The sequence below is a fragment of the Salmo salar genome, chromosome ssa20 (assembly GCF_905237065.1).
Source record: "Salmo salar chromosome ssa20, Ssal_v3.1, whole genome shotgun sequence".
Classification (NCBI taxonomy): domain Eukaryota; kingdom Metazoa; phylum Chordata; class Actinopteri; order Salmoniformes; family Salmonidae; genus Salmo; species Salmo salar.
In genome coordinates, this window is record NC_059461.1 from 10,127,924 (window position 1) to 10,151,106 (window position 23,183).

The window sequence follows — 23,183 nt, forward strand, 5'->3', positions numbered from 1 at the left end:
CCTCTGTGTGATTTCTCACTGATTTCATTGGACCTCCCATGAAGCATCAGAGAATGTGGTTAGATAGGGGAGAAATAAAGATGAGAGTTAAAACATCATCACCTGGGTTTGGTGTGGTTTCTAACAGCTTCTCAAACCTCTGCTTATGTCACATCCTGTGGTGGAGCTACGGTTTCTCATTGAGAAGGACAGGATAACTGTAAGGTAGTTTTCTGCACAGGGAGTGAACTGCAGTTGTCACTGTGGTTATCAAAGCTAGCACAGTAGTAAGTGGCTACATGATCTGTCTTTAGGGTAGGGATTGTCAGTGTGAATGTGTCAGAACTTTCTGCCTTTTCTGCTTGGTAATCCTCAAAAGCAGGATCCTTGGTTGATTTTCCACCACCTTTATGCATGAACAGGATCCACTTCAGAGCTTCTCCGTCTCTTTGCTGATACCAGTAAATGTTACCAGTGTTGAGGCCTGTAGCTTTGCATTCAATAACACCGGATTTTCCCGAGGGTTTGGTCACTGTTAACTGCTCCTGCTGCAGATTCACAGCTTCTGCTGCTGCTATAGAAAAGAGAAGATAGATGGTGTGAGTAAAGTGGATATACTGAATCTTTCAACTGAGTATTTAACATCTACTGCACCAGACACTTAAAATACAAATGATACACTTACCTACTAAAAGGATAAAGGTAAGACACAATGGATGCATGGTTGTGCTGAGATATGCTGGCCTGTTATGTGGCAATTGTGAGATGCTGTGCTTGACTAGTAAAGCTTTATAAGGAAGTGACTCTAAGAGCAGTGAACCAAACTCAAGAAGGGACTCCTAAAAAAACACTGCATTTCTCCCGGTGGGCAGTGGTACACATCACAGTGGGCGTGGAATAAAATGGGCACACCAGGCAACAACTGTGTCCAAGCTTGTGATCCAGGCCCAATTTGATTAATGTACACTAACTTTGTGTCAACTTTACTTGCTAACCATCAGCAATAGTTGAATGAAAAATAAAATGAACATGCAATGGTACCTGAACATAACTTTCAATTTGGTCAACTTACATGAAATGGTACTTGCTGTACACCTATAATTAAATTATTCAGCATTGTTGGGTTATTACGACTCATTAAAAACAGGGAGCACGTTATTTTCTTCACAAAATGAGTATAGTAACGGATATGGAGAATACGATTATGATATTGTTTTTTATTGTCTGTGATTTTTTTTTAAAGCATTTATCTTTCTAATGTCACTCAAACAGTGCGAAGTGCTGTGCACTCTGAATAAATCCACTGGCAAGTTCTGCTGTCTGTAAAGAAATGGGCGGGCTGTAGGTTGATCCTGCTGCTACAATTGGATAGAGCGAAGCTGTTCTCTGTTTACTTGCTCTTTGCCACTTGATAATTTCACCTGTCACTTCTCCTTGCATGTTTTGCTCAGATCATTTAGATGTGCTACTGCCTGCAAGCAAGCTATCAATGAGCTTAACAAAGATGAGAGTTCTGACAGTGACAGCAAACTCATCTGCCCGCTGCAAGTTTTGAGAACACACAGACACACAGCTCCTGATCTGCAGCTTCCTTGATTTATATAAGTGTGCAGGTAGACGATTAGGTGTTGCCAAGCTCTATTTAGGCATTTTAAAAAACGTTTGTTTTTCAGATTACGAGTATCATCCGATCCGACTATCTGTCATTTTAAGGATACGATTACGGATATGAGTATTCACAGAAGCTATATTTACAACTGCAATAAAAACCACCACCGGCATAGAAAAAAACTATTTAGGCCCACATTAATTATGAGAGTATGTTAACCATTATGATCTAGCATAAAGTCGGTTTGTAGCCAATATTTCAACAGACAGCTAAAACTAACCTACCTAGCTAGTTAAAGTTGCACCAACAAAATAGGATTGCAGTCCTACCTTTGTACCAACGATTAAAGGGATACTGCAAGATTATTTTTATGTCTCTATTTTTGTATCTCTCTGTGCAGTATGAAGGAAGTTAGAGGTAGTTTTGTGAGCAAATGCTAACTAAGTTAGCACAATGACGGAAGTCTACAGGTATGCTAGCGTATGCTACCTTACCTGTAGACACCCAGTAACTGCGCTAACGCTAATTAGCATTGGCTCGTGAAACTACCTCAAACTTCCTTCATACTACACGTAGAGATATAAAAATGGTAACCACAAGTTCATCTGACTCTTGGTAAGTAGAAAAATGTTGGAATTGCCATAATCTCACAGTATCCCTTTAATCCACAAGAAAGTGTGTCCTGGTCATCTTCAAACAAAATGTTTTAAGCAATGGATATCCAAGGTTGGGTCAGGCTCAATTCGAATTGAAGGCAGTCAATTTAGAAAGTGATTTGACGTTAAAGGTAGACTCGGCATTATGTCTAAGATGCAGAAAGTAAACAGCATAATGTGTCAATATCCACAACTAAGAGCTTTGAAGCGCAAGGCTCAACTTCTCCACTATTTTGATGCTCGGGCTACCATGCTGTAACAGCATGAAGCGAACTTGTGCACGTGCACAGATACTGTCTGACTGTAAGAGATAAGTCTTGTATCTCACTCATCTCAATATCTACGGTACTCCATGTGGCAGCGCCATTTTGCTGAGTCTAACTTTAAAGTTCTGAAATTAAAAAATGTTTTAAAATAAGTAGCTTCAGTTTATTATGAAGTCATTGAAAATAAATGAATTTATTAAATTGTAATTTCTGATTATATCCTGAATTGACTGCATCTACTTTGAATTGACAACAACCCTGATATACACAAAGAATGACTCTAGCTAGCTAAGTCTGTGAATTTGCTAGGCGAACAGGACAATCTTCGACTACCAAAAATGTAAAACTAAAGTACATTTTCATATTTATGCTAGCTACCATATAGTGATTAGACTGTTTTGATATGTTTGACGGGCTATTGGGCGCTCTATGGCGCCGCAATAATTGTCTTAGGTGTAAGAAGAATTTGGGGATAAGATCAGATGTGAGGCATGTCCCAAATGTATCTAGTATCAGCAAAACACCTACTTGAAACAACCAATCAGCTACTCAAAATTACCATAAAACTTATATTCTCTTATAATGGCCGAGCATCACAAATAAATGGAACATGCGTAGTACAACATGCTGTTGTTGGCATGTTAGCAAGCCTGTAAGCAACCATTTTTGTTTGCCAATTGAATGAGCGACCAATGTTTTTGTCTAGCAAAGACAGAAATAGAATTAGCAACCTTATTTTTGTCCGGACTATATCCTCTGTTGGAAGGATATATGGTGGTTTTAATATGTTGTTAAGTGTTTTATAAAAGCAATAAGGCACACCCAACAAGGCACGGGGTTTGTGGTATATGGCAAATATACCACGGCTAAGGGCCGAATCCAGGCACTCCACTACACAGCTGATGCCTGCTGGACTATTCACTAACGCGGTACCTCTTTTTGTTTATCTGTCAGCCCCAGCCTCAAACTCAGGTCCTGTGCGTACCTAACTGGCAGTCTCTGCCCATTCATTGCCATTTATCCGTTGCTGTCTTAGCTCTCCCGATCAACACCCGTGATTGCTTTATGCCTCTCTCTAATGTCAATATGCCTAGTCTACTGCTGTCTCGTTTAGTACTTTCATTTCACTGTAGAGCCCCCAGTCCCGCTCAACATGCCTTAGATTGCTCTTTTGTCGTCCCCCCCCCCCCACCACACACACATGCGGAGACCTCACCTGTCTTAACTGGTGCCTCCAGAGATACAATCTCTCTCATCGTCACTCAACGCCTAGGTTTACCTCCACTGTACACACATCCTACCATACCCTTGTCTGTACATTATGCCCTGAATCTACTCTACCACGCCCAGAAATCTGCTCCTTTTATTCTCTGTTCCCAGCACACTAGACGACCTGTTCTTATAGCCTTTAAACATTTATGTACATATAAGTGTCTTATATCAGCTGAAAGCTTAAATTCTTCTTAACCTAACTGCACTGTCCGATTTACAGTAGCTATTACAGCGAAAACATGCTATGCAATTGTTTGAGGACGGCACCCCACAGCAAAATATTTTTCCACTGGCACAGGTTTCATACATTCACAAATAAGGATGAAATATTCACTTACTTTAAAAAAATCTTCCTCTGATTTGTCATCCAAAGGGTCCCAGCTATAACATGTAGTGTCGTTTTGTTAGATAAAATCCTTCTTTATATCCCAAAAAGTCTGTTTAGTTGGCGCCATTGATTTGAGTAATCCACTCGCTCAACATGCAGAGAAAGGAATCCAAAAATCTACCTCTAAACTTTATTTCAACAAGTCAAAATACATTTCTATTTACTCCTCAGATACATTCAAATGTAATTAAACTATAATATTTATTTCGAAAGAAGTATGTTCAATAGGAAAGAGATTTTAGCAGGTGCGTAATGTCCTCATGACGCGAGCAAACACAAATTTACAAGACTGTGTCCCAATACTAAAACTTATATTTCTTATTCATTTTTGAAGTTACAAGCCTGAAACCTTGAACATAGACTGCTGATACCCTGTGGAAGCCATAGGAATTGCAGCCAGAGAGCTAACTTTCAATATGACCTTATTTGTGCATTTTTAAAAGGATGGTCTCTCTCAAAAAAAATGTTGGTTGTTTTTCTTTGGATTTTCTCCTACCATATCTATTGTGTTATATTTTCTACATTATTTTAATACTGCTACAAACTTCAAAGTGTTTTATTTCCAATGGTACCAGTTATATGCATATCCTGGCTTCAGGGCCTGAGCTACAGGCAGTTTACTTTGGGCATGTCATTCAGACAGGAAGTGGAGAAAAAAGGGGCCTAGCCCTAAGAAGTTCAGAAGCCTCCTCCCTAAGTTTGTTTTATTCACTGATCCAGCCCACTCAGCCAACCCTGATGTCCTAACCGTGTCTGAATCCTGGCTTAGGAAGGCCAACAAATTCTGAAATTTCCATCCCCAACTACATCATTTTCCGTCAAGATAGAACTGCCAAAGGGGGCGGAGTTGCAATCTACTGCAGAGATTGCCTGCAGAGTTCTGTCATACTTTCCAGGTCTGTTCCCAAACAGTTCGAGCTTCTACTTTTAAAAATCCACCTTTCCAGAAATAGGTCTCTCACTGTTGCCGCTTGTTATAGACCCCCCTCAGCCCACAGCTGTACACTGGACACCATATGTGAATTGATTGCCCCCATCTATCTTCAGAGTTCGTACGGTTAGGTGACATAAACTGGGATATGCTTAACAGCCCAGCCGACGTACAATCTAAGCTAGATGCCCTCAATCAGACACAAATTATCAAGGAACCTACCAGGTACAACCCTAAATCTGTAAACATGGGCACCCTCATAGATATCATCCTGACCAACTTGCCCTCTAAATACACCTCTGCTGTCTTCAACCAGGATCTCAGCGATCACTGCCTCATTGCCTGTGTCCGTAATGGGTCTGCGGTCAAATGACCACCCCTCATCACTGTCAAACGCTCCGTAAAACACTTCAGCGAGCAGGCCTTTCTAATCGACCTGGCCCGGGTATCCTGGAAGGATATTGACCTCATCCCGTCAGAGAGGATGCCTGGTTGTTCTTTAAAAGTGCTTTCCTCACCATCTTTAATAAGCATGCCCCATTCAAAAAATGTAGAACTAAGAACAGATAAAGCCCTTGGTTCACTCCAGACTTGACTGCGCTTGACCAGCACAAAAACATCCTGTGGCGTTCTGCATTAGCATCAAATAGGCCCCGCAATATGCAACTTTTCATGAAAGTCAGGAACCAATATACACAGACAGTTAGGAAAGCAAAGGCTAGCTTTTTCAAACAGAAATTTGCATCCTGTAGCACTAATTCCAAAAAGTTTTGTAAAGACCATGGAGAATAAGAGCACCTCCTCACTGCTGCCCACTGCACTGAGGCTAGGAAACACTTTCACCACCGATAAATCTACGATAATCGAGAATTTCAATAAGCATTTTTCTACGGCTGGCCATGCTAACTAACTACTGTAACATCAGTTTTGATACAGGATGTGTCTTGTAGTTAAACACTTTGGGAATCCCAGTAGGCACAGTAGTAGGTGGTTGAGTGATTGGTCTTTATTTCAGGAATCTTCAGAGTGTACGTACTGGAGCCCACTTTCTCTGCTGTAACTTCCTCAAAGTCAGGGTCACTCATCCATTTTGGAGTCTCATCTCCTGTGTTCTCTCATCAGCAGTCACCATGCACAGCATCCTCCTCAAAGTCTCTCCCTCTTTGTGAAGGTACCAGTGGAGATAACTGCTGCAGAGGACTGTCACAAGCCATTCGATGAGAGATGTTTTGGTGTCAGTTTGACACCGTACAGAATGTGCGATGAACAAAGAAAGTAACATCATTATCAACAAGGCCAATACATAACAGATATATTTTCCATCGTCAGTATTCAGGATTATGGACGGGATTCAATCTGATTAAACTTTGTCGGCTTTGTACATTGGAAAGGCAACGTTCCTGCATTCGTGAAGACAATCACAGTAAACACGACATATGTCGGAAATTATCTTTAAAGGATTCATAAGTGACAGTGTGATCGGATTGAATCCTGGTCTCTCTCTGCCTGTGTTTCCCCAGGCACCTAGTAAATACAGGAAAATAATATACAAAAACTAAATGAACTCAAATACTGAATTCAAGTCATTCTTGACTGTGTCTTCTCTCATGGAACCTTTGGATCAGACATATTTTCAGTGCACTAAAATAAATCAAAAGTGGAATTCCACCAAGTGAATAAGCTAACCCACAAAACTTACTTAATCTTTCCCCTTTTTGTGGGTACAGATGAGCTAGAGACGTTTAATCTAAATCTACTTGTTTACACAATCTGCTGTTTGTCCTCAGTGCACTATGTATTGTATGCACTGTTATGCAAGTGGGAGTCACCTCCAGAGCTGTACAATTTTGGGAGACGCATGGAGTTAGGCACGAATCTTCTGTACAGCCAACGTTGACTGCAATTGCATCATAATCTCTGGGGCCGCATGGACCATTCGCGCCGTGGATGCCAGATCGACCACAAATTGGGTTTTTATCCTGGCCTCACTTCAAGACCCTGATAAAGAAAATGTGTGGGAAGTATCGGTAAAATGTATTAATCGTCAATTCAACTGAACATTATAGAACACAAACAAGGATAAATAGTAATTAGTATTTTAAATTGTGTTTCAATTTAAATAAATAAAAAACTAAACGTAATGTATTCAGTTGACACAATGCTATAAATAGAAGGCTCTAGCTGGTGGGTATAACGCCAGCTAATGTGTAAGGCCCTTAATTGACAATGTATCACTGATCTGGGTGAGTGAATGTCAAGTTCACTCTTTATAGCTTACACATTTTCAAATACATAAGAATAGTGATCGTCATTTAGGAAGGATGCATTGCTAAAGTATTGTGTGTGGAACACTATGATTAAACTTGATGTCCCAGTTTGTCAGTGGGATATGGTGATGGTTTGCATTTCTCTCTCCTGACCATCTTATGACAATAATTGAAAAATAATGTGTCAGATAGGTTTAGGATATGTCTATCAGTCATGTCAGAAAAGTCATGAAATAGCCAGACTTTGATGCAAATGATGTGTCAGGAAAGTCTAAAGTATATACTGTACATACAAAAGGACTGTTACTGTAAGGACCTTGCACCCTCTTGTGGCACAGACATGCATTTATCTTTGAGAGGCCTTGAATGGGGGAAAAAAATCTCAATCGAAGCATCCTTTCAAATAGAACACCCAATTAATCCCAAATAACGACGAGCTACACAAATCCACCCGAAACCACAAATTCCTTTAATTTACAGTGTTAAATAACACTCATATGTGAGAACAATATTTTTTATGAACACGTTTCATTTTGGCATTATAATAAGGTTGGTAGCAACATGAAAAATTGTTGTGGAAATCCATTGCATCTCAAGACAACGACAAAATCCACAATGCAATGCTCTCTCTGTGGACTGGCTGGCTGGCTAGCTTGTAAATGTAGCTACACACAATAATACCAAAGACAATATCAGCATGTAAATTAGGAGTCTACAATCTCACCATGTTCAACCTGCAGATCGATGTGCTTCACAGAGTGGAGTCTGACATTCACAACGGCAGACATACTTTTGAGGAGATGGGAAACGTTGTCCATAGTCCGTCAATTGGCCGCACGGTGCATTTTGGGCGATTCTGCGAGTGCCCTACTTCAAGAAGTGAATTGGAGTCTATAAGTGTAGGCTGCTGAGAGGAGGACGGCTCATAATAATGTCTGGAAAGGAGCTAATGGAATGGCATCAAACAAATGGAATCATGTGTTTGTGTTTAATACAATGACACTCCAGGCATTACCACGAGCCTGTCCTCTCCAATTAAGGTGCCACCAACCTTCTGTGCAGTCTAAAACACAACATTAGCACACATTTTTTCAACAAGAAGTACAATATTACAAATCTTTTCCGAGATGTGAGAAAATGTATTATCTGTAATATCGTACAGCTTTTGATTTGTGACATTATGTTCTTCAGAGGGAAATACGCACGTAGATATACGTTGACTTTGATTAGGGATTGCATGATGATTAGCTTAGCAACCGCGTGACGCAGCATGACAACGTGAATACGTTTGGTCGACAGTCTGCTGGGTGACCAGTGATACGTTCTTTCATTCATTGGAGTCGTTAAAAAAATATATTCTTAAGGTAGGAATATCGCAAAAATATATTTAATGGTTCATTCGAGAGAAGACAAACTCCCAAGTTATGACATCGTCAAGTATTGATATCTAACATGTATGATAGACGTTTTCGCAATCTAAAAGTCGTATTCCTATTAAATTCCATAGTAGTGAGAACAACTTTATTACAACGCTACGTCGTACATGCTGGATTTCTGCGTGCTTGAATGCCAATAACTCAGATACACATGAACACATGAAGTGACCCAGGGAATTAATAGAACATCACTCAGAGATGCACAAAAACAATATTACATTCAAAAATAGGTGAACCTTTCCTTGAAGCCTTGTTCACAGTGCAGGCCTTAATGCGCAAATCTGTTTTGTTTTTAAAATATGTTTTTGGAAAACTTACTGTCCAAACAGCAAGTCGGATTTGTGTGTGTTCAGACAGCAGTCATTTGCTGACTTGGCTACACTGGTTGTCATAGTAACGACGGGTGTGTGAGCAGTGGTGTTGAACATTGAACATTTATTTTTGATCACTGTAAAGAGAAAGTCATAACAATGAAATCACACTTACAAATTGCCTTCACTAAATGTACAGAATACATCATAATAATTTATATTTAATTGACTGGTGTAAATAAGTAACCCCAAAAGCAGTAAATGTCACTCTGCATTTGTTTCATTACGCAAAATATAAAAAACAGATGTCAGATCAACCCTTTTGCATGTATTTTTAGTGAGTGGTAAAATATTTTAATAACTGACTGACCATCGGTCTACTCAGTGACAGGTATCTCAAGTGCTACGCCCATCACTCTTTCTACATCCTGACTCAGGTTTTTAAGTGTGGAGGTCAGTAGGTAGTAGTGAAGACATTCCCACAGTGCCAAGCATTGGGACACGTTGTCTCACTTAGCATACCGTGCACTTTGAGCTCCGACAGCATCTTTCCGGTGGTGGAGTGTACCCTCTCATAAAGCACCTACAGGGTGTGGGAGAAAGGTTTACAGTAGGAGAAGTGAATATGATAATCTAGTCAAATTTACCTTTGGAGAGACAAACGCCTTCAATGTTATTTATTAATATGTAGGGTTTAAGTTAGTGTGGTTTACTTAGAAAAGTAAATAGATAATAAAACCAACCTGAAAAGATTGAAGGGTAATAATATTATTACAGTGGAGTGACATCATCCAGTAAGTGTAACTATTGTTCATTGAGTGGGACGTTATAGAACGAGAGATGTTTTTGTAGTTGATAAGGTTGTCAGTGCCGCTAACTGCTGTAAGGAATCTGCATCCAGGCCAAAGCGCCGCTGGTATGATGTCAGAGAATTCATCAACAACTACATTATACACATGGCTCAACCTTAGATTGCAGAGAAATGTCCTAGAAAACCCGTACCAACAACCTCTTATCTACCGTATGAGCACCATCTATTATAGGAGCTGGTTTTCAACACAATGTGAATCTGTGGTCAGTTAAATGGTTGTAACAGAAACTGCATTCAGTCAGGCACATGAGCAATTTATTTTTGTAAAGCTCATGTTGTAAAACCCTCTATTTAGAGTCTACAGAACAATAATATGTCATGTGCATTACTTAACCTTGTGTTTTATTTAGAGTTTACATCTACTGATTCAGAGGGGTTGGGCTAAATGCGGAAGACACATTTCAGTTGTACAACTGACGAGGTATTCCTTTCATTACCATCTTCTGCCTTGAATGACCAACACTAAAACTGTTAACCAGCTAAATACTGCCATCTGGCGGTCTGCTCATGAACTGCAATATTGCACTAGTTAGCGTGGGAAAGTAAAGAGTGACATTTTAGATAAAGATTCACGCGATTCAGAAGAGAACACATAGGAAACTGGTCAATAATTTGTTCTCATGTAGAACATATGTACTGAATGAGTAATGTTGGGTAAAACCACAAATTATATATAGACAATTAACACTGGTTCATTCTTGATAAAATAATTTATATGTTTGAGGTTTTGACTAAAGTATTCCACTCTGAAACCATATAACTTTGTGAAATGTATTACAATTATAAGTATTATTAATGTGTTAAAAACTATAATCCAATACTGTGTGTGAGTAGACTGTTTAAGACTAAGACACTGTTACTATTTCAAAATGAACAGGGCATAGTTGATAAGACGACCTTGTGAAAGGAACAGGAAAATGGGCCTCCCTAAGTTAGGGAGGGGAACAACTGCCCGAGAACGGCTTGGCTGGCAGAAGATTAGGAGACAGGTTGCAAAGTGTGATAAAGAATGTATGTGTACTGTGGAAAAATACAGCCGCCTAAAGCGGGGTGGAGTTCTCTACTGATGTGAGTTCATTTGTGTGTGTGTGTGTGTGTGTGTGTGTGTGTGTGTGTGTGTGTGTGTGTGTGTGTACATATAAAAAGACTGTGTCCTCATTTTTAAGCAGAGCTCTCGTGAATAAACGTTCTGACCATTGTAGGCTGGGTCTCCGTCTGCTTCATTCAACCAGAATCTTACACACTCTGGGGGGCAGACTGAGTAGTTTAATTGAAGTTTGGTTTAAGAACATTGATAACTTAATTCCCGTAACAATTCTAAACTAGGATTATTTTCAAATCCACTTTCTAGAGGGAGTAATGTTCAAATTTCAGCAATTGTTTCAAAGCACATCCAATTTGGTTCTCAAAAGGCTAGGATTAGATTATACTGAAGTTAAATTGTAAAAGCAGGTGTATTTTCTGTGAAGATAAATTTTCAGAGTAATTTACTATGAGTAAAAAGCTGTAGATCCCAATATGAATTTCCCATCTAATGCAGTAAGGTTTTATTGTGCAAACCTATATTGAAACTATTGTGACCTTACTTTTCCATTGATCAATTACATTTCAACATTTATTTTCAAGCTGCATAATTTAATTATCTACTTATCAGCATTTCCTTGTTTGAAGACAGTGTTCAAGAAAGAACGCAAACACAGATATGGATTGCAATTCAATCTAGAACATTATCTCACTCATTGGCCATCAGTGCCTTCATCAGAACATTGTGTGCATCATCAGCCAGCTCATTCAGACACTTCGTCAACATGTAGTAGGTTGTACCAAAGGAAATCCCTGCTGCAGCAAAGCTGCCGACAATAGGAATGTTACTGAACAGGTACTCAATCACTGTTAGCCCTGCTAGAACTGCACTTTGAAGCAACTTGACAACCACATCTTTGTTTATTTCTTTGTTCAGAGGTGACTTGAGGACTGCTTTCAGCTCCTCCACCGGCACATTCGTTCTGTTTACATTTACATTTAAGTCATTTAGCAGACGCTCTTATCCAACCACTTTACAATAGTGCATCTAAATCTTTTAAGGGGGGGGGTTAGAAGGATTACTTTATCCTATCCCAGGTATTCCTTGAAGAGGTGGGGTTTCAGGTGTCTCCGGAAGGTGGTGATTGACTCCGCTGTCCTGGCGTCGTGAGGGAGCTTGTTCCACCATTGGGGTGCCAGAGCAGCGAACAGTTTTGACTGGGCTGAGCGGGAACTGTGCTTCCTCAGAGGTAGGGAGGCGAGCAGGCCAGAGGTGGATGAACGGAGTGCCCTTGTTTGGGTGTAGGGCCTGATCAGAGCCTGAAGGTACGGAGGTGCCGTTCCCCTCACAGCTCCGTAGGCAAGCACCATGGTCTTGTAGCGGATGCGAGCTTCGACTGGAAGCCAGTGGAGAGCGCGGAGGAGCGGGGTGACGTGAGAGAACTTGGGAAGGTTGAACACCAGACGGGCTGCCGCGTTCTGGATGAGTTGTAGGGGTTTAATGGCACAGGCAGGGAGCCCAGCCAACAGCGAGTTGCAATAATCCAGACGGGAGATGACAAGTGCCTGGATTAGGACCTGCGCCGCTTCCTGTGTGAGGCAGGGTCGTACTCTGCGAATGTTGTAGAGCATGAACCTACAGGATCGGGTCACCGCCTTGATGTTGGTGGAGAAACGACAGGGTGTTGTCCAGGGTCACGCCAAGGCTCTTAGCACTCTGGGAGGAGGACACAAGGGAGTTTTCAACCGTGATGGCGAGATCATGGAACGGGCAGTCCTTCCCCGGGAGGAAGAGCAGCTCCGTCTTGCCGAGGTTCAGCTTGAGGTGGTGATCCGTCATCCACACTGATATGTCTGCCAGACATGCAGAGATACGATTCGCCACCTGGTTGTCAGAAGGGGGAAAGGAGAAGATTAATTGTGTGTCATCTGCATAGCAATGATATGAGAGACCATGTGAGGATATGACAGAGCCAAGTGACTTGGTGTATAGCGAGAATAGGAGTGGGCCAAGAACAGAGCCCTGGGGGACACCAGTGGTGAGAGCACGTGGTGCGGAGACAGATTCTCGCCACGCCACCTGGTAGGAGCGACCTGTCAGGTAGGACGCAATCCAAGCGTGGGCGGCGCCGGAGATGCCCAGCTCGGAGAGGGTGGAGAGGAGGATCTGATGGTTCACGGTATCAAAGGCAGCAGATAGGTCTAGAAGGATGAGAGCAGAGGAGAGAGAGTTAGCTTTAGCAGTGCGGAGAGCCTCCGTGACACAGAGAAGAGCAGTCTCAGTTGAATGCCCAGTCTTGAAACCTGACTGATTAGGATCAAGAAGGTCATTCTGAGAGAGATAGCAAGAGAGCTGGCCAAGGACGGCGCGTTCAAGAGTTTTGGAGAGAAAGGAAAGAAGGGATACTGGTCTGTAGTTGTTGACATCGGAGGGATCGAGTGTAGGTTTTTTTCAGAAGGGGTGCAACTCTCGCTCTCTTGAAGACGGAAGGGACGTAGCCAGCGGTCAAGGATGAGTTGATGAGCGAGGTGAGGTAGGGGAGAAGGTCTCCGGAAATGGTCTGGAGAAGAGAGGAGGGGATAGGGTCAAGTGGGCAGGTTGTTGGGCGGCCGGCCGTCACAAGACGCGAGATTTCATCTGGAGAGAGAGGGGAGAAAGAGGTCAAAGCACAGGGTAGGGCAGTGTGAGCAGGACCAGCAGTGTCGTTTGACTTAGCAAACGAGGATCGGATGTCGTCAACCTTCTTTTCAAAATGGTTGACGAAGTCATCCGCAGAGAGGGAGGAGGGGGGAGGGGGAGGAGGATTCAGGAGGGAGGAGAAGGTAGCAAAGAGCTTCCTAGGGTTAGAGGCAGATGCTTGGAGTTTAGAGTGGTAGAAAGTGGCTTTAGCAGCAGAGACAGAAGAGGAAAATGTAGAGAGGAGGGAGTGAAAGGATGCCAGGTCCGCAGGGGAGGCGAGTTTTCCTCCATTTCCGCTCGGCTGCCCGGAGCCCTGTTCTGTGAGCTCGCAGTGAGTCGTCGAGCCACGGAGCAGGAGGGGAGGACCGAGCCGGCCTAGAGGATAGGGGACAGAGGAAATCAAAGGATGCAGAGAGGGAGGAGAGGAGGGTTGAGGAGGCAGAATCAGGAGATAGGTTGGAGAAGGTTTGAGCAGAGGGAAGAGATGATAGGATGGAAGAGGAGAGAGTAGCGGGAGAGAGAGAGCGATGGCTGGGACGGCGCAATACCATCCGAGTAGGGGCAGAGTGAGAAGTGTTGGATGAGAGCGAGAGGGAAAAGGATACAAGGTAGTGGTCGGAGACTTGGAGGGGAGTTGCAATGAGATTAGTGGAAGAACAGCATCTAGTAAAGATGAGGTCAAGCGTATTGCCTGCCTTGTGAGTAGGGGGGAAGGTGAGAGGGTGAGGTCGAAAGAGGAGAGGAGTGGAAAGAAGGAGGCAGAGAGGAATGAGTCGAAGGTAGACGTGGGGAGGTTAAAGTCACCCAGAACTGTGAGAGGTGAGCCATCTTCAGGAAAGGAACTTATCAAGGCGTCAAGCTCATTGATGAACTCTCCAAGGGAACCTGGAGGGCGATAAATGATAAGGATGTTAAGCTTGAAAGGGCTGGTAACTGTGACAGCATGGAATTCAAATGAGGAGATAGACAGATGGGTCAGGAGAGAAAGAGAGAATGTCCACTTGGGAGAGATGAGGATTCCAGTGCCACCACCCCGCTGGCTCGATGCTCTAGGGGTATGCGAGAACACGTAGTCAGACGAGGAGAGAGCAGTAGGAGTAGCAGTGTTATCTGTGGTAATCCATGTTTCCGTCAGCGCCAGGAAGTCTAGGGACTGGAGGGTAGCATAGGCTGAGATGAACTCAGAGCCTAGCAAGGCTCTGCAGGGACTCATCATCAAGACCAAAAGCGTTATAGTACTTCTTGATCTCAATCACCAAGATGCTTACATCTACAGCAAAGGAAAGTCCTGGGATAGGTATTGCTGCCACAGAGCCAGATACTAAAGCTAGCATCCATATGTTGGTTATGAAAGCCTCCTTCTTCCTCTCGTTGATTTTCAGGGTTATATTAGGGATGGACAACAGTAGTACATGCCTCTTGTGGTCAGGAAGCTCTTTCTCCATTGTCTCCTCAAGGTCAGGGAAATCGTAGAGACCTAAGTCAAAACCGGAGATGAGAAAGACCTTAGGAGAGCCCAGACCCTGATCCTCAAGCCCTGAGGAACAAAACAAAGTATAGTCAAATACAAACACAGTAACTAGAATATGAAAAAAACAAATTCTGTTTGTAATTGTTTAGCAGTAGAATACAATAATATACAGTACCAGTCAAAAGATTGGACACACCTACTCATTCAAGTTTTTTTTGTTGTTGTCTTTTTTCCCCCTACATTGTAGAATAATAGTGACTACATCAAAACTATTAAATAAGACATATGGAATCATATAGTAACCAAAAAAGTGTTAAACAAATCTAAATATATTTTCTATTTGAGATTCTTCAAAGTAGCCACCCTTTGCCTTGATGACAGCGTTGCACACTCTTGGCATTCTCTCAACCAGCTTCACCTGGAATCCTTTTCTTGAAGGAATTCCCACATATGCTGAGCACCTGTTGGATGCTTTTCCTTCACTCTGCAGTCCGACTCATCCCAAACCATCTAAAAAAAAGGTAATCTAATGCAGCACTCCATCAAATCAAATCATATTTTAGACAATTTTTTTTTAGCAAGGCTCTGCAGGTGACATATTTTCACTGTCTTTTCACTGGTGATTTTATTTCTTTACTTACCTATTGTTCACCTAATAACTTTTTTGCTCTATTGGTTAAGTTAGCTTTTCACTGTAAAAAATTGAAAACAAGGGGGCTATCCCAAGCCTTTCACTGTAAGGTCTACACCTGTTGTATTCGGCGCACGTGACAAATAAACTTTGATTTGATATGCACCGAATACAACAGGTGTAGACCTTACAGTGAAATGCTTGGGATAGCCCCTTTTTTTCAATTTTTGCCTAAAATGACATACCCAAATCTAACTGCCTGTAGCTCAGGCCTTGAAGCAAGGATACGCATATTTTTGGTACCATTTGAAAGGAAACACTATGACGTTTGTGCAAATGTGAATTGAATGTAGGAGAATAACACAATAGATCTGGTAGAATAAAATACAAAGAAATAAAACAATAGTTTAAAATACATTTTTTACTACCATCTTTGAAATGCAAAAGAAAGGTCCCACATCAAGCCATCACTCTGTTTGTAATTCTGATGGTGTCCACAAGATGGCAGCAGTGTACGTGCAAAGTTTCAGACGGATAACTTGAAGTATGAGCCAACTACATGACATTTAGTGTGAAGTCACCTAAGTACATTTGGGCAAATCTTGAAGGAGATATTCACATTACATTTTTCTGATAGAATATCGTCAAATCTGTATACTTGGATTTTGACTTAGCTTTTCCAGTATTAATAGCCATATTATAAGTTCAACATTTGCAATACACCCAGATTTCATAACTCTCCATAGTCATATAATTTTTGTCCAAAAGTAAAAGGTTTTCTGTCGCACAAGGTTAGCAGCTACATTTTGTGACAGATTGTCACGTCCTGACCAGTAAAAGGGTTCATTTGTCATTGTAGTATGGTCAGGGCGTGGCAGGGGGTGTTTGTTTTGTGTGTTTTGGTTTAGGGGATTTTTGTTCTATGTTTATTCTAGTTCTCTTTTACTATGTTTGGCTGAGTATGGTTTCCAATCTGAGGAAGGTGTTTTTCGTTGTCTCTGAATGGAAGCCATACTTAGGCAGCCTGTTTTCCTTTGGGTTTTGTGGGTGGTTGTTCTCTGTATAGCCTGTGTTGCCTTACGGAACTGTTTCGTCATTTTGTTTATTTTGTTTGAGTGTTCCTTTTTTTTAATAAAGTAAAAGAAGATGAGCACTATACCCGCTGCGCTTTGGTCTGTCCATTACGACTCTTATGACACAGATACGGGGTTACCCGACACTGCCATAAAGCCCAGCTCATTGGCTATCCAGCTAGCTTTGTTTGACCCCGATTGGTGCTTGTTTGAGAAAGTTAGTCGATCAAGTGAAAACCGCCCGCGTCATTGGCATGCACCTCTGACCAAACTTGGTGTCCTATAGAATATACTACACCACCAATGATGTAGTGAAGTCTGGTTACGTTCTAGGATCTCTGAGGAATACATACAAATGTGATTTGACTGGTTGAAACAACATTTAGGGTGAGATTTTCACAGATTCCATTCTTTGCAAATTGAACGAGTGAAAATACAAAATTGATCGTGCATGCAACATGGACCTTTGTAGGATATGAAAAATGATTTTATCTAACAAAATGACACTTCATGTTATCTCTGGGACCCTTTGGTTGATAAATCAGAACAAGATTTCAGAATGTAAGTACACATTTCACCTTCAAAGGTGAATTTATCAAACCCATCACAGAGAAAAAAGTGTTTTGTTGTTAGGCGCTCTCTTCAAACAATAGCATGGCATTTTTTCACAGTAATAGCTACTGTAAATTGGACAGTGCAGTTATATTACAAAGAATTTAAGCTTTCAGCAGATATGACACTTATATGTACCGACATTTGTTGTTTCTCTAATATCTGCGATCGTGACAGAAGGCGCTGCATGATTTACAACTGTCCCATTAACAGGATGCCTATCCCTAAGAAGATTTATGAGCCCCTAACCGACAGTGCAGTTAAAACACATTCGGATAAGAATAAGAGATAAAAGTAACAAGTTATTAAAGAGGAGCAGTAAAAAAATTAACAACATATACAGGGGGGTGCCAGTACAGTGTCAATGTTCGGGGGAACCGGTTAGTTTAGGTAGTATGTACATGTACAGTTGAAGTTGAAAGTGTACATACACTTAGGTTGGAGTCATTACAACTTGTTTGTCAACCACTCCACAAATTTCTTGTTAACAAACTATAGTTTTGGCAAGTTGGTTAGGACATCTACTTTGTGCATGACAAAAGTAATTTTTCCAACAATTGTTTACAGACAGATTATTTCACTTATAATTCACTGTATCACAATTCCAGTGGGTCAGACGTTTACATACACTAAGTTTACTGTGCCTTTAAACAGCTTGGAAAATTCCAGAAAATGATGTCATGGCTTTAAAGGCTTCTGATAGGCCAATTGACATAATTTGAGTCAATTGGAGGTGTACCTATGGATGTATTTCAAGGCCTACCTTCAAACTCAGTGCCTCTTTGCTTGACATCATGGGAAAATCAAAAACAATCAGCCAAGACCTCATAAAAAAATTGTAGACCTCCACAAGTCTGGCTCATCCTTGGGGGCAATTTCCAAATACCTGAAAGTACCATGTTCATCTGTACAAACAATAGTACGCAAGTATAAAGACCATGGGACCACGCATCCATCATACCGCTCAGGAAGGAGACGCATTCTGTCTCCTAGAGATGAACGTACTTTGGTGCGAAAAGTGCAAATCATTCCCAGAACAACAGCAAAGGACCTTGTGAAGATGCTGGAGGAAACAGGTACAAAACTATCTATATCCACAGTAAAATGAGTCCTATATTGACATAACCTGAAAGGCCGCTCAGCAAGGAAGAAGCATCGCTCCAAAACCGCCAAAAAAAGGCAGACTACAGTTTGCAACTGCACATGGGGACAAAGATCATACTTTTTGGAGAAATGTCCTCTGGTCTGATGAAACAACAATAGAACTGTTTGGCCATAATGACCATTGTTATGTTTGGAGGAAAAAGGGGGAGGCATGCAAGCCGAAGAACACCATCCCAACCGTGAAGCACGGTGGAGGCAGCATCATCACTTCACAAAATAGATGGCTTCATGAGGAAGGAAGATTATGTGGCTATATTGAAGCAACATCTCAAGACATCAGTCAAGAAGTTAAAGCTTGGTCGCAAAAGGGTCTTCCAAATGGACAATGACCCCAAGCATACTTCCAAAGTTGTGGCAAAATGGCTTAACTTCTTTGGGACATGTGGGCACTATTGAGTAGCTTGAATGAATAAGGTGCCCAGAGTAAACTGCCTACTATTCAGGCGGTAGGATATGCATATTATTAGTAGATCTGGATAGAAAACACTATGAAGTTTCTAAAACTGTTTGAATGATGTCTGTGAGTATAAGACAACTCATATGGCAAGCAAAAACCTGAGAAGAATCCAACCAGGAAGTGATAAATCTGAGGTTTGTAGTTTTTTCAAGTGATTCCCTATCTAACATAGTGACTTAGGGTTAATTTTGCACTTCCTACGGCTTCCACTAGATGTCAACAGTCTTTAGAATGTTGTTTCATGCTTCTACTATGAATTGGGAGAGAATAAGAGGTCCTGGAGTCAGATGACTGAAAAACAAATACATGAGTTCAGTGGCGCGCGTTCACGTGAGAGTTAGCCTGTCAAGGTATAGGGGGCAGTATTTTCGATTTCGGATGAAAAACGTGCCCAAATTAAATGGCCTGCTACTCGGGCTCAGAAGGTAGGATATGCAAACTTCCGATTAATTTACTTAATTACTCACGATTAACGTTCACAAAAAACATAAAAATTATTTTAAGAATTATAGATACAGAACTCCTTTATGCAATCGCGGTGTCAGATTTTAAAATAGCTTTTCGGGTGAAAGCATATTTTGCAATATTCTGAGTAGATAGCCCGGCCATCACGGCTAGCTAATTTGACACCCACCAAGTTTGGCCCTCACCAAACTCAGATTTACTATTAGAAAAATTGGATTACCTTTGCTGTTCTTCGTCAGAATGCACTCCCAGGACTTCTACTTCAACAACAAATGTTGTTTTGGTTCGAAATAATCCATAGTTATATTGAAATTGCTCCGTTTTGTTCGTGCGTTCAGGTCACTATCCGAAGGGTGACGCGCGGGCGCATTTCGTGACAAAAAATGTCAAAATATTCCATTACCGTACTTCGAAGCATGTCAAACACTGTTTAAAATCAATTTTTATGCGATTTTTCTCGTAAAATAGCTATAATATTCCAACCGGGCGACATTGTATTCGTTCAACGACTGAAAGAACAAAATGGAGAATTCACATGAATGCGCATCTCCAGTGTCACTGTCCCCAGGCAGGCCAGTAAGAAACTCTGCTGCTGTTTTTCGCCCAGAGACTGCAGAGCTCTCATTCCACTTTCTGGTGCCTTCTGAGAGCCAATGGAAGCCTTAGAAAATGTCACGTTACAGCAGAGATGCTGTATTTTTGATAGAGATAACCAAGAAGGACAACAAATTGTCAGACAGGGCACTTCCTGCATGGAATCTTCTCAGGTTTTGGCCTGCCATATGAGTTCTGTTATACTCACAGACACCATTCAAACAGTTTTAGAAACTTTAGAGTGTTTTCTATCCAAATCTAGTTTCTGGGCACGAGTAGTAACCAGATTAAATCGGGTACGTTTTTTATCCGGCCGTGCAAATACTGCCCCCTAGCCCCAACAGGTTAAAGATTGACGCTATACATCGTTTGACATGTTTCTACGAACATAAATATAACTTTTTTGGACTTTTTGTCGTGACATTTTCTGCGCTCTTCCATCATTTGAAGTAGTGGACAGAACGTGCGATCAAAAAGGAGGTATTTGGACATAATCGAACAAAACAACAGTTATTGTGGAACTGGGATTCCTGGGAGTGCATTCTGTTGAAGATCATCAAAGGTAAGTGAATATTTATAATCCTATTTCTGATTTTAGTTGGTTTCAAAATGGTGGGTATCTGTATTCCCTGTTGTTGTTGTCTAAGCTCTGTACTCAGATTATTGCAGTGTGATTTCGCTGTAAAGCCTTTTTTGAAATCGGACAATGTGTTTGGATTAAGGAGAAGTTTCTGTAATTCTTTGAATAACTGTTTTTTATTTTATCAACGTTTATGAGTATTTCTGTAAATTGATGTGCTCATTCACCAGAGGTTTTGGGAGGCAAAACATTTCTGAACATTACACGCCAATATTAACTTTATCGAGCAAAACATACATGTATTGTGTAACATGAAGTCCTATGAGTGCCATCTGATGAAGATCATCAAAGGTTAGTGCTTAATTTAAGCTGTATTTCTGGTTTTTGTGACGCCTCTCCTTGCTTGGAAAATGGGTGTGTTTTCTTTTGTCTTGGTACTATCCTAACATAATCTAATGTTTTGCTTTCGCCGTAAAGCCTTTTTGAAATCGGACAACGTGGTTGGATTAACGAGAAGTGTATCTTCTCGTTATAATAGTTCTATGTTTGAGAAATTTTAATTATGAGATTTTTGATGTTTTGAATTTGCCGCCCTGCTATTTCACTGGCTGTTGGGAGTGTGTCCAACTAGCGTCCCACATACCCCAGAGAGGTTAAAGTAATGATGGACTGTCATTTCTCTTTGCTTGTTTGACCTGTCCTTGCAATTGTTGGTCTTTGTCTTTTACCAAATAGGGCTATCTTTTGTATACCACCCCTACCTTGTCACAACACAACTGATTGCTCAAACACATTAAGGAAAGAAATTCCACAAATATACATCTAACAAGGCACACCTGTTAGTTGAAATGCATTCCAGGTGACTACCTCATGAATCTGTTTGAGAGAATGCCAAGAGTGTGCAAAGCGGTCCTCAAGGCAAAGGGTGGCTACTTTGAAGAATCTCAAATTGAAAATATATTTTGATTTAACACTTTGTTTACTTTATGATTCCATAACTGTTATTTCATAGTTGACGTCTTCACCATTATTCTACAATGTAGAAAATAGTAAAAATAAAGAAAACCCCTTGAATATGTAGGTCTCAAATGTTTACTGGTACTGTACATAGTCAGTGTGTAGACAAACCTTTGATGCAGTATTGTCTGATTGTTTCCAGTGTCTTAGCCTTGTCAAACTTCTCTTTTCTCTCCTCAGCCCTCATGTCGTTATCAATCTTGGAGCGAACGAAGTAGAAATTCTTCTTCATCTTTTGGATCTCCTTGGCCAGAGAAATGTCATTGGCTCTGAATCGCTCTGATGAGACTATGATGAAGAAATCAAAGCGATCGAATTCAACTTTCTGAAGGTACTCTTCTGGTTTGAAGGTAGCGGTGCCAATACCAGGGAGATCCCAAACTTGCATATTTGGGTATTTTGGGTGGGAGTAAGCCTTTGCCTCCATGGTGGTTTCCACCACACCAGTTGGAGCAGCGCCGTCATCATTATCCTTCATGCCTCTGAATGCATTGACAAAGGTAGATTTACCAGAGCCCGTCTCTCCTGTGACAGCAATATTCAGCTCCACATTATTAAACTCCTTCAAATACTCTTGAATCATGCCTGCAGCTATGGGCAAGTTGTTGTTCTTCAATGCTTCTTCAATCTCTCTTCTTTTAGCAGGAAGTTCTTTGACATCAATATTCTCCATAATGCTATTCATGGCAGTCGTATTTCCAATAAATGCAAATGAATGTATGTTTGACAATGGTGAGACTAGGAACAGCAGGATATGCCACAGTATATATATGATAACGCAGTCTTAGAACACGCCCACATGCCAACAAACACACACACAAGTTCAATAACAAGTTCACCATTAACTGGAAATGTGTATGATCACATTTAATTTTTGGCACACCTGATAACATTACCAGGTGGTTAAATAGTTAATAGACCAATAAGAAAGAGTTCCAAACCTCTCTTCCAATAACAGCAAAGTTTGTTTTCCCCTCCCCACTCAGACCACTGTCGTGGAAATTCTAACCAGAAAGGAAGAGAAACTGCAGACTCTTCAAAACAACTTATTTTATTGTAAGATTTTCAAATCTGGAACAGTTAACAATCACTCAAAATGTTACATTTAAGAGCCCCTTCGGGTGGTGTGACAACCAATAGCTGTGAGGAAACATTGCGTGGTGACACGAATGTACAGAAACGGTTTCTAAAATGAACCGAAACCGTAGACAAAGGGGAAGTCTTCTAGCTGAAAATATCTCTCTCTCTGTGAGTGAGTGAGTGAGTGAGTGAATACATTTGTGCTACAAAACCAGGACATTTCCATGTTTTCAAATAATGTCTAATCTTCAAGGCTAATCTTATGTTTTCAGTTTGCAAGACTGCAGGGGGCGAAATGAAAATAGTATTGTTCCAAGAAAGCTCAAACTTTTTAGTGATTTGACAGTTAC

At 41.1% G+C, this 23,183-nt stretch overlaps 1 protein-coding gene across 1 annotated transcript; it reads right to left on the reverse strand.

Annotated features, from left to right (window-relative positions):
• Window positions 1-9,226: 9,226 nt before the first annotated feature.
• Window positions 9,227-22,491, reverse strand: iigp1 (Interferon-inducible GTPase 1; the record flags this gene model as incomplete). Its single annotated transcript, NM_001141483.2, is given in 3 exon segments — window positions 9,227-9,698; window positions 15,106-15,226; window positions 21,865-22,491. Coding segments are annotated over 3 exon segments (765 nt in total). The 3' UTR covers window positions 9,227-9,628.
• Between the last annotated feature and the right edge of the window lie 692 nt (window positions 22,492-23,183).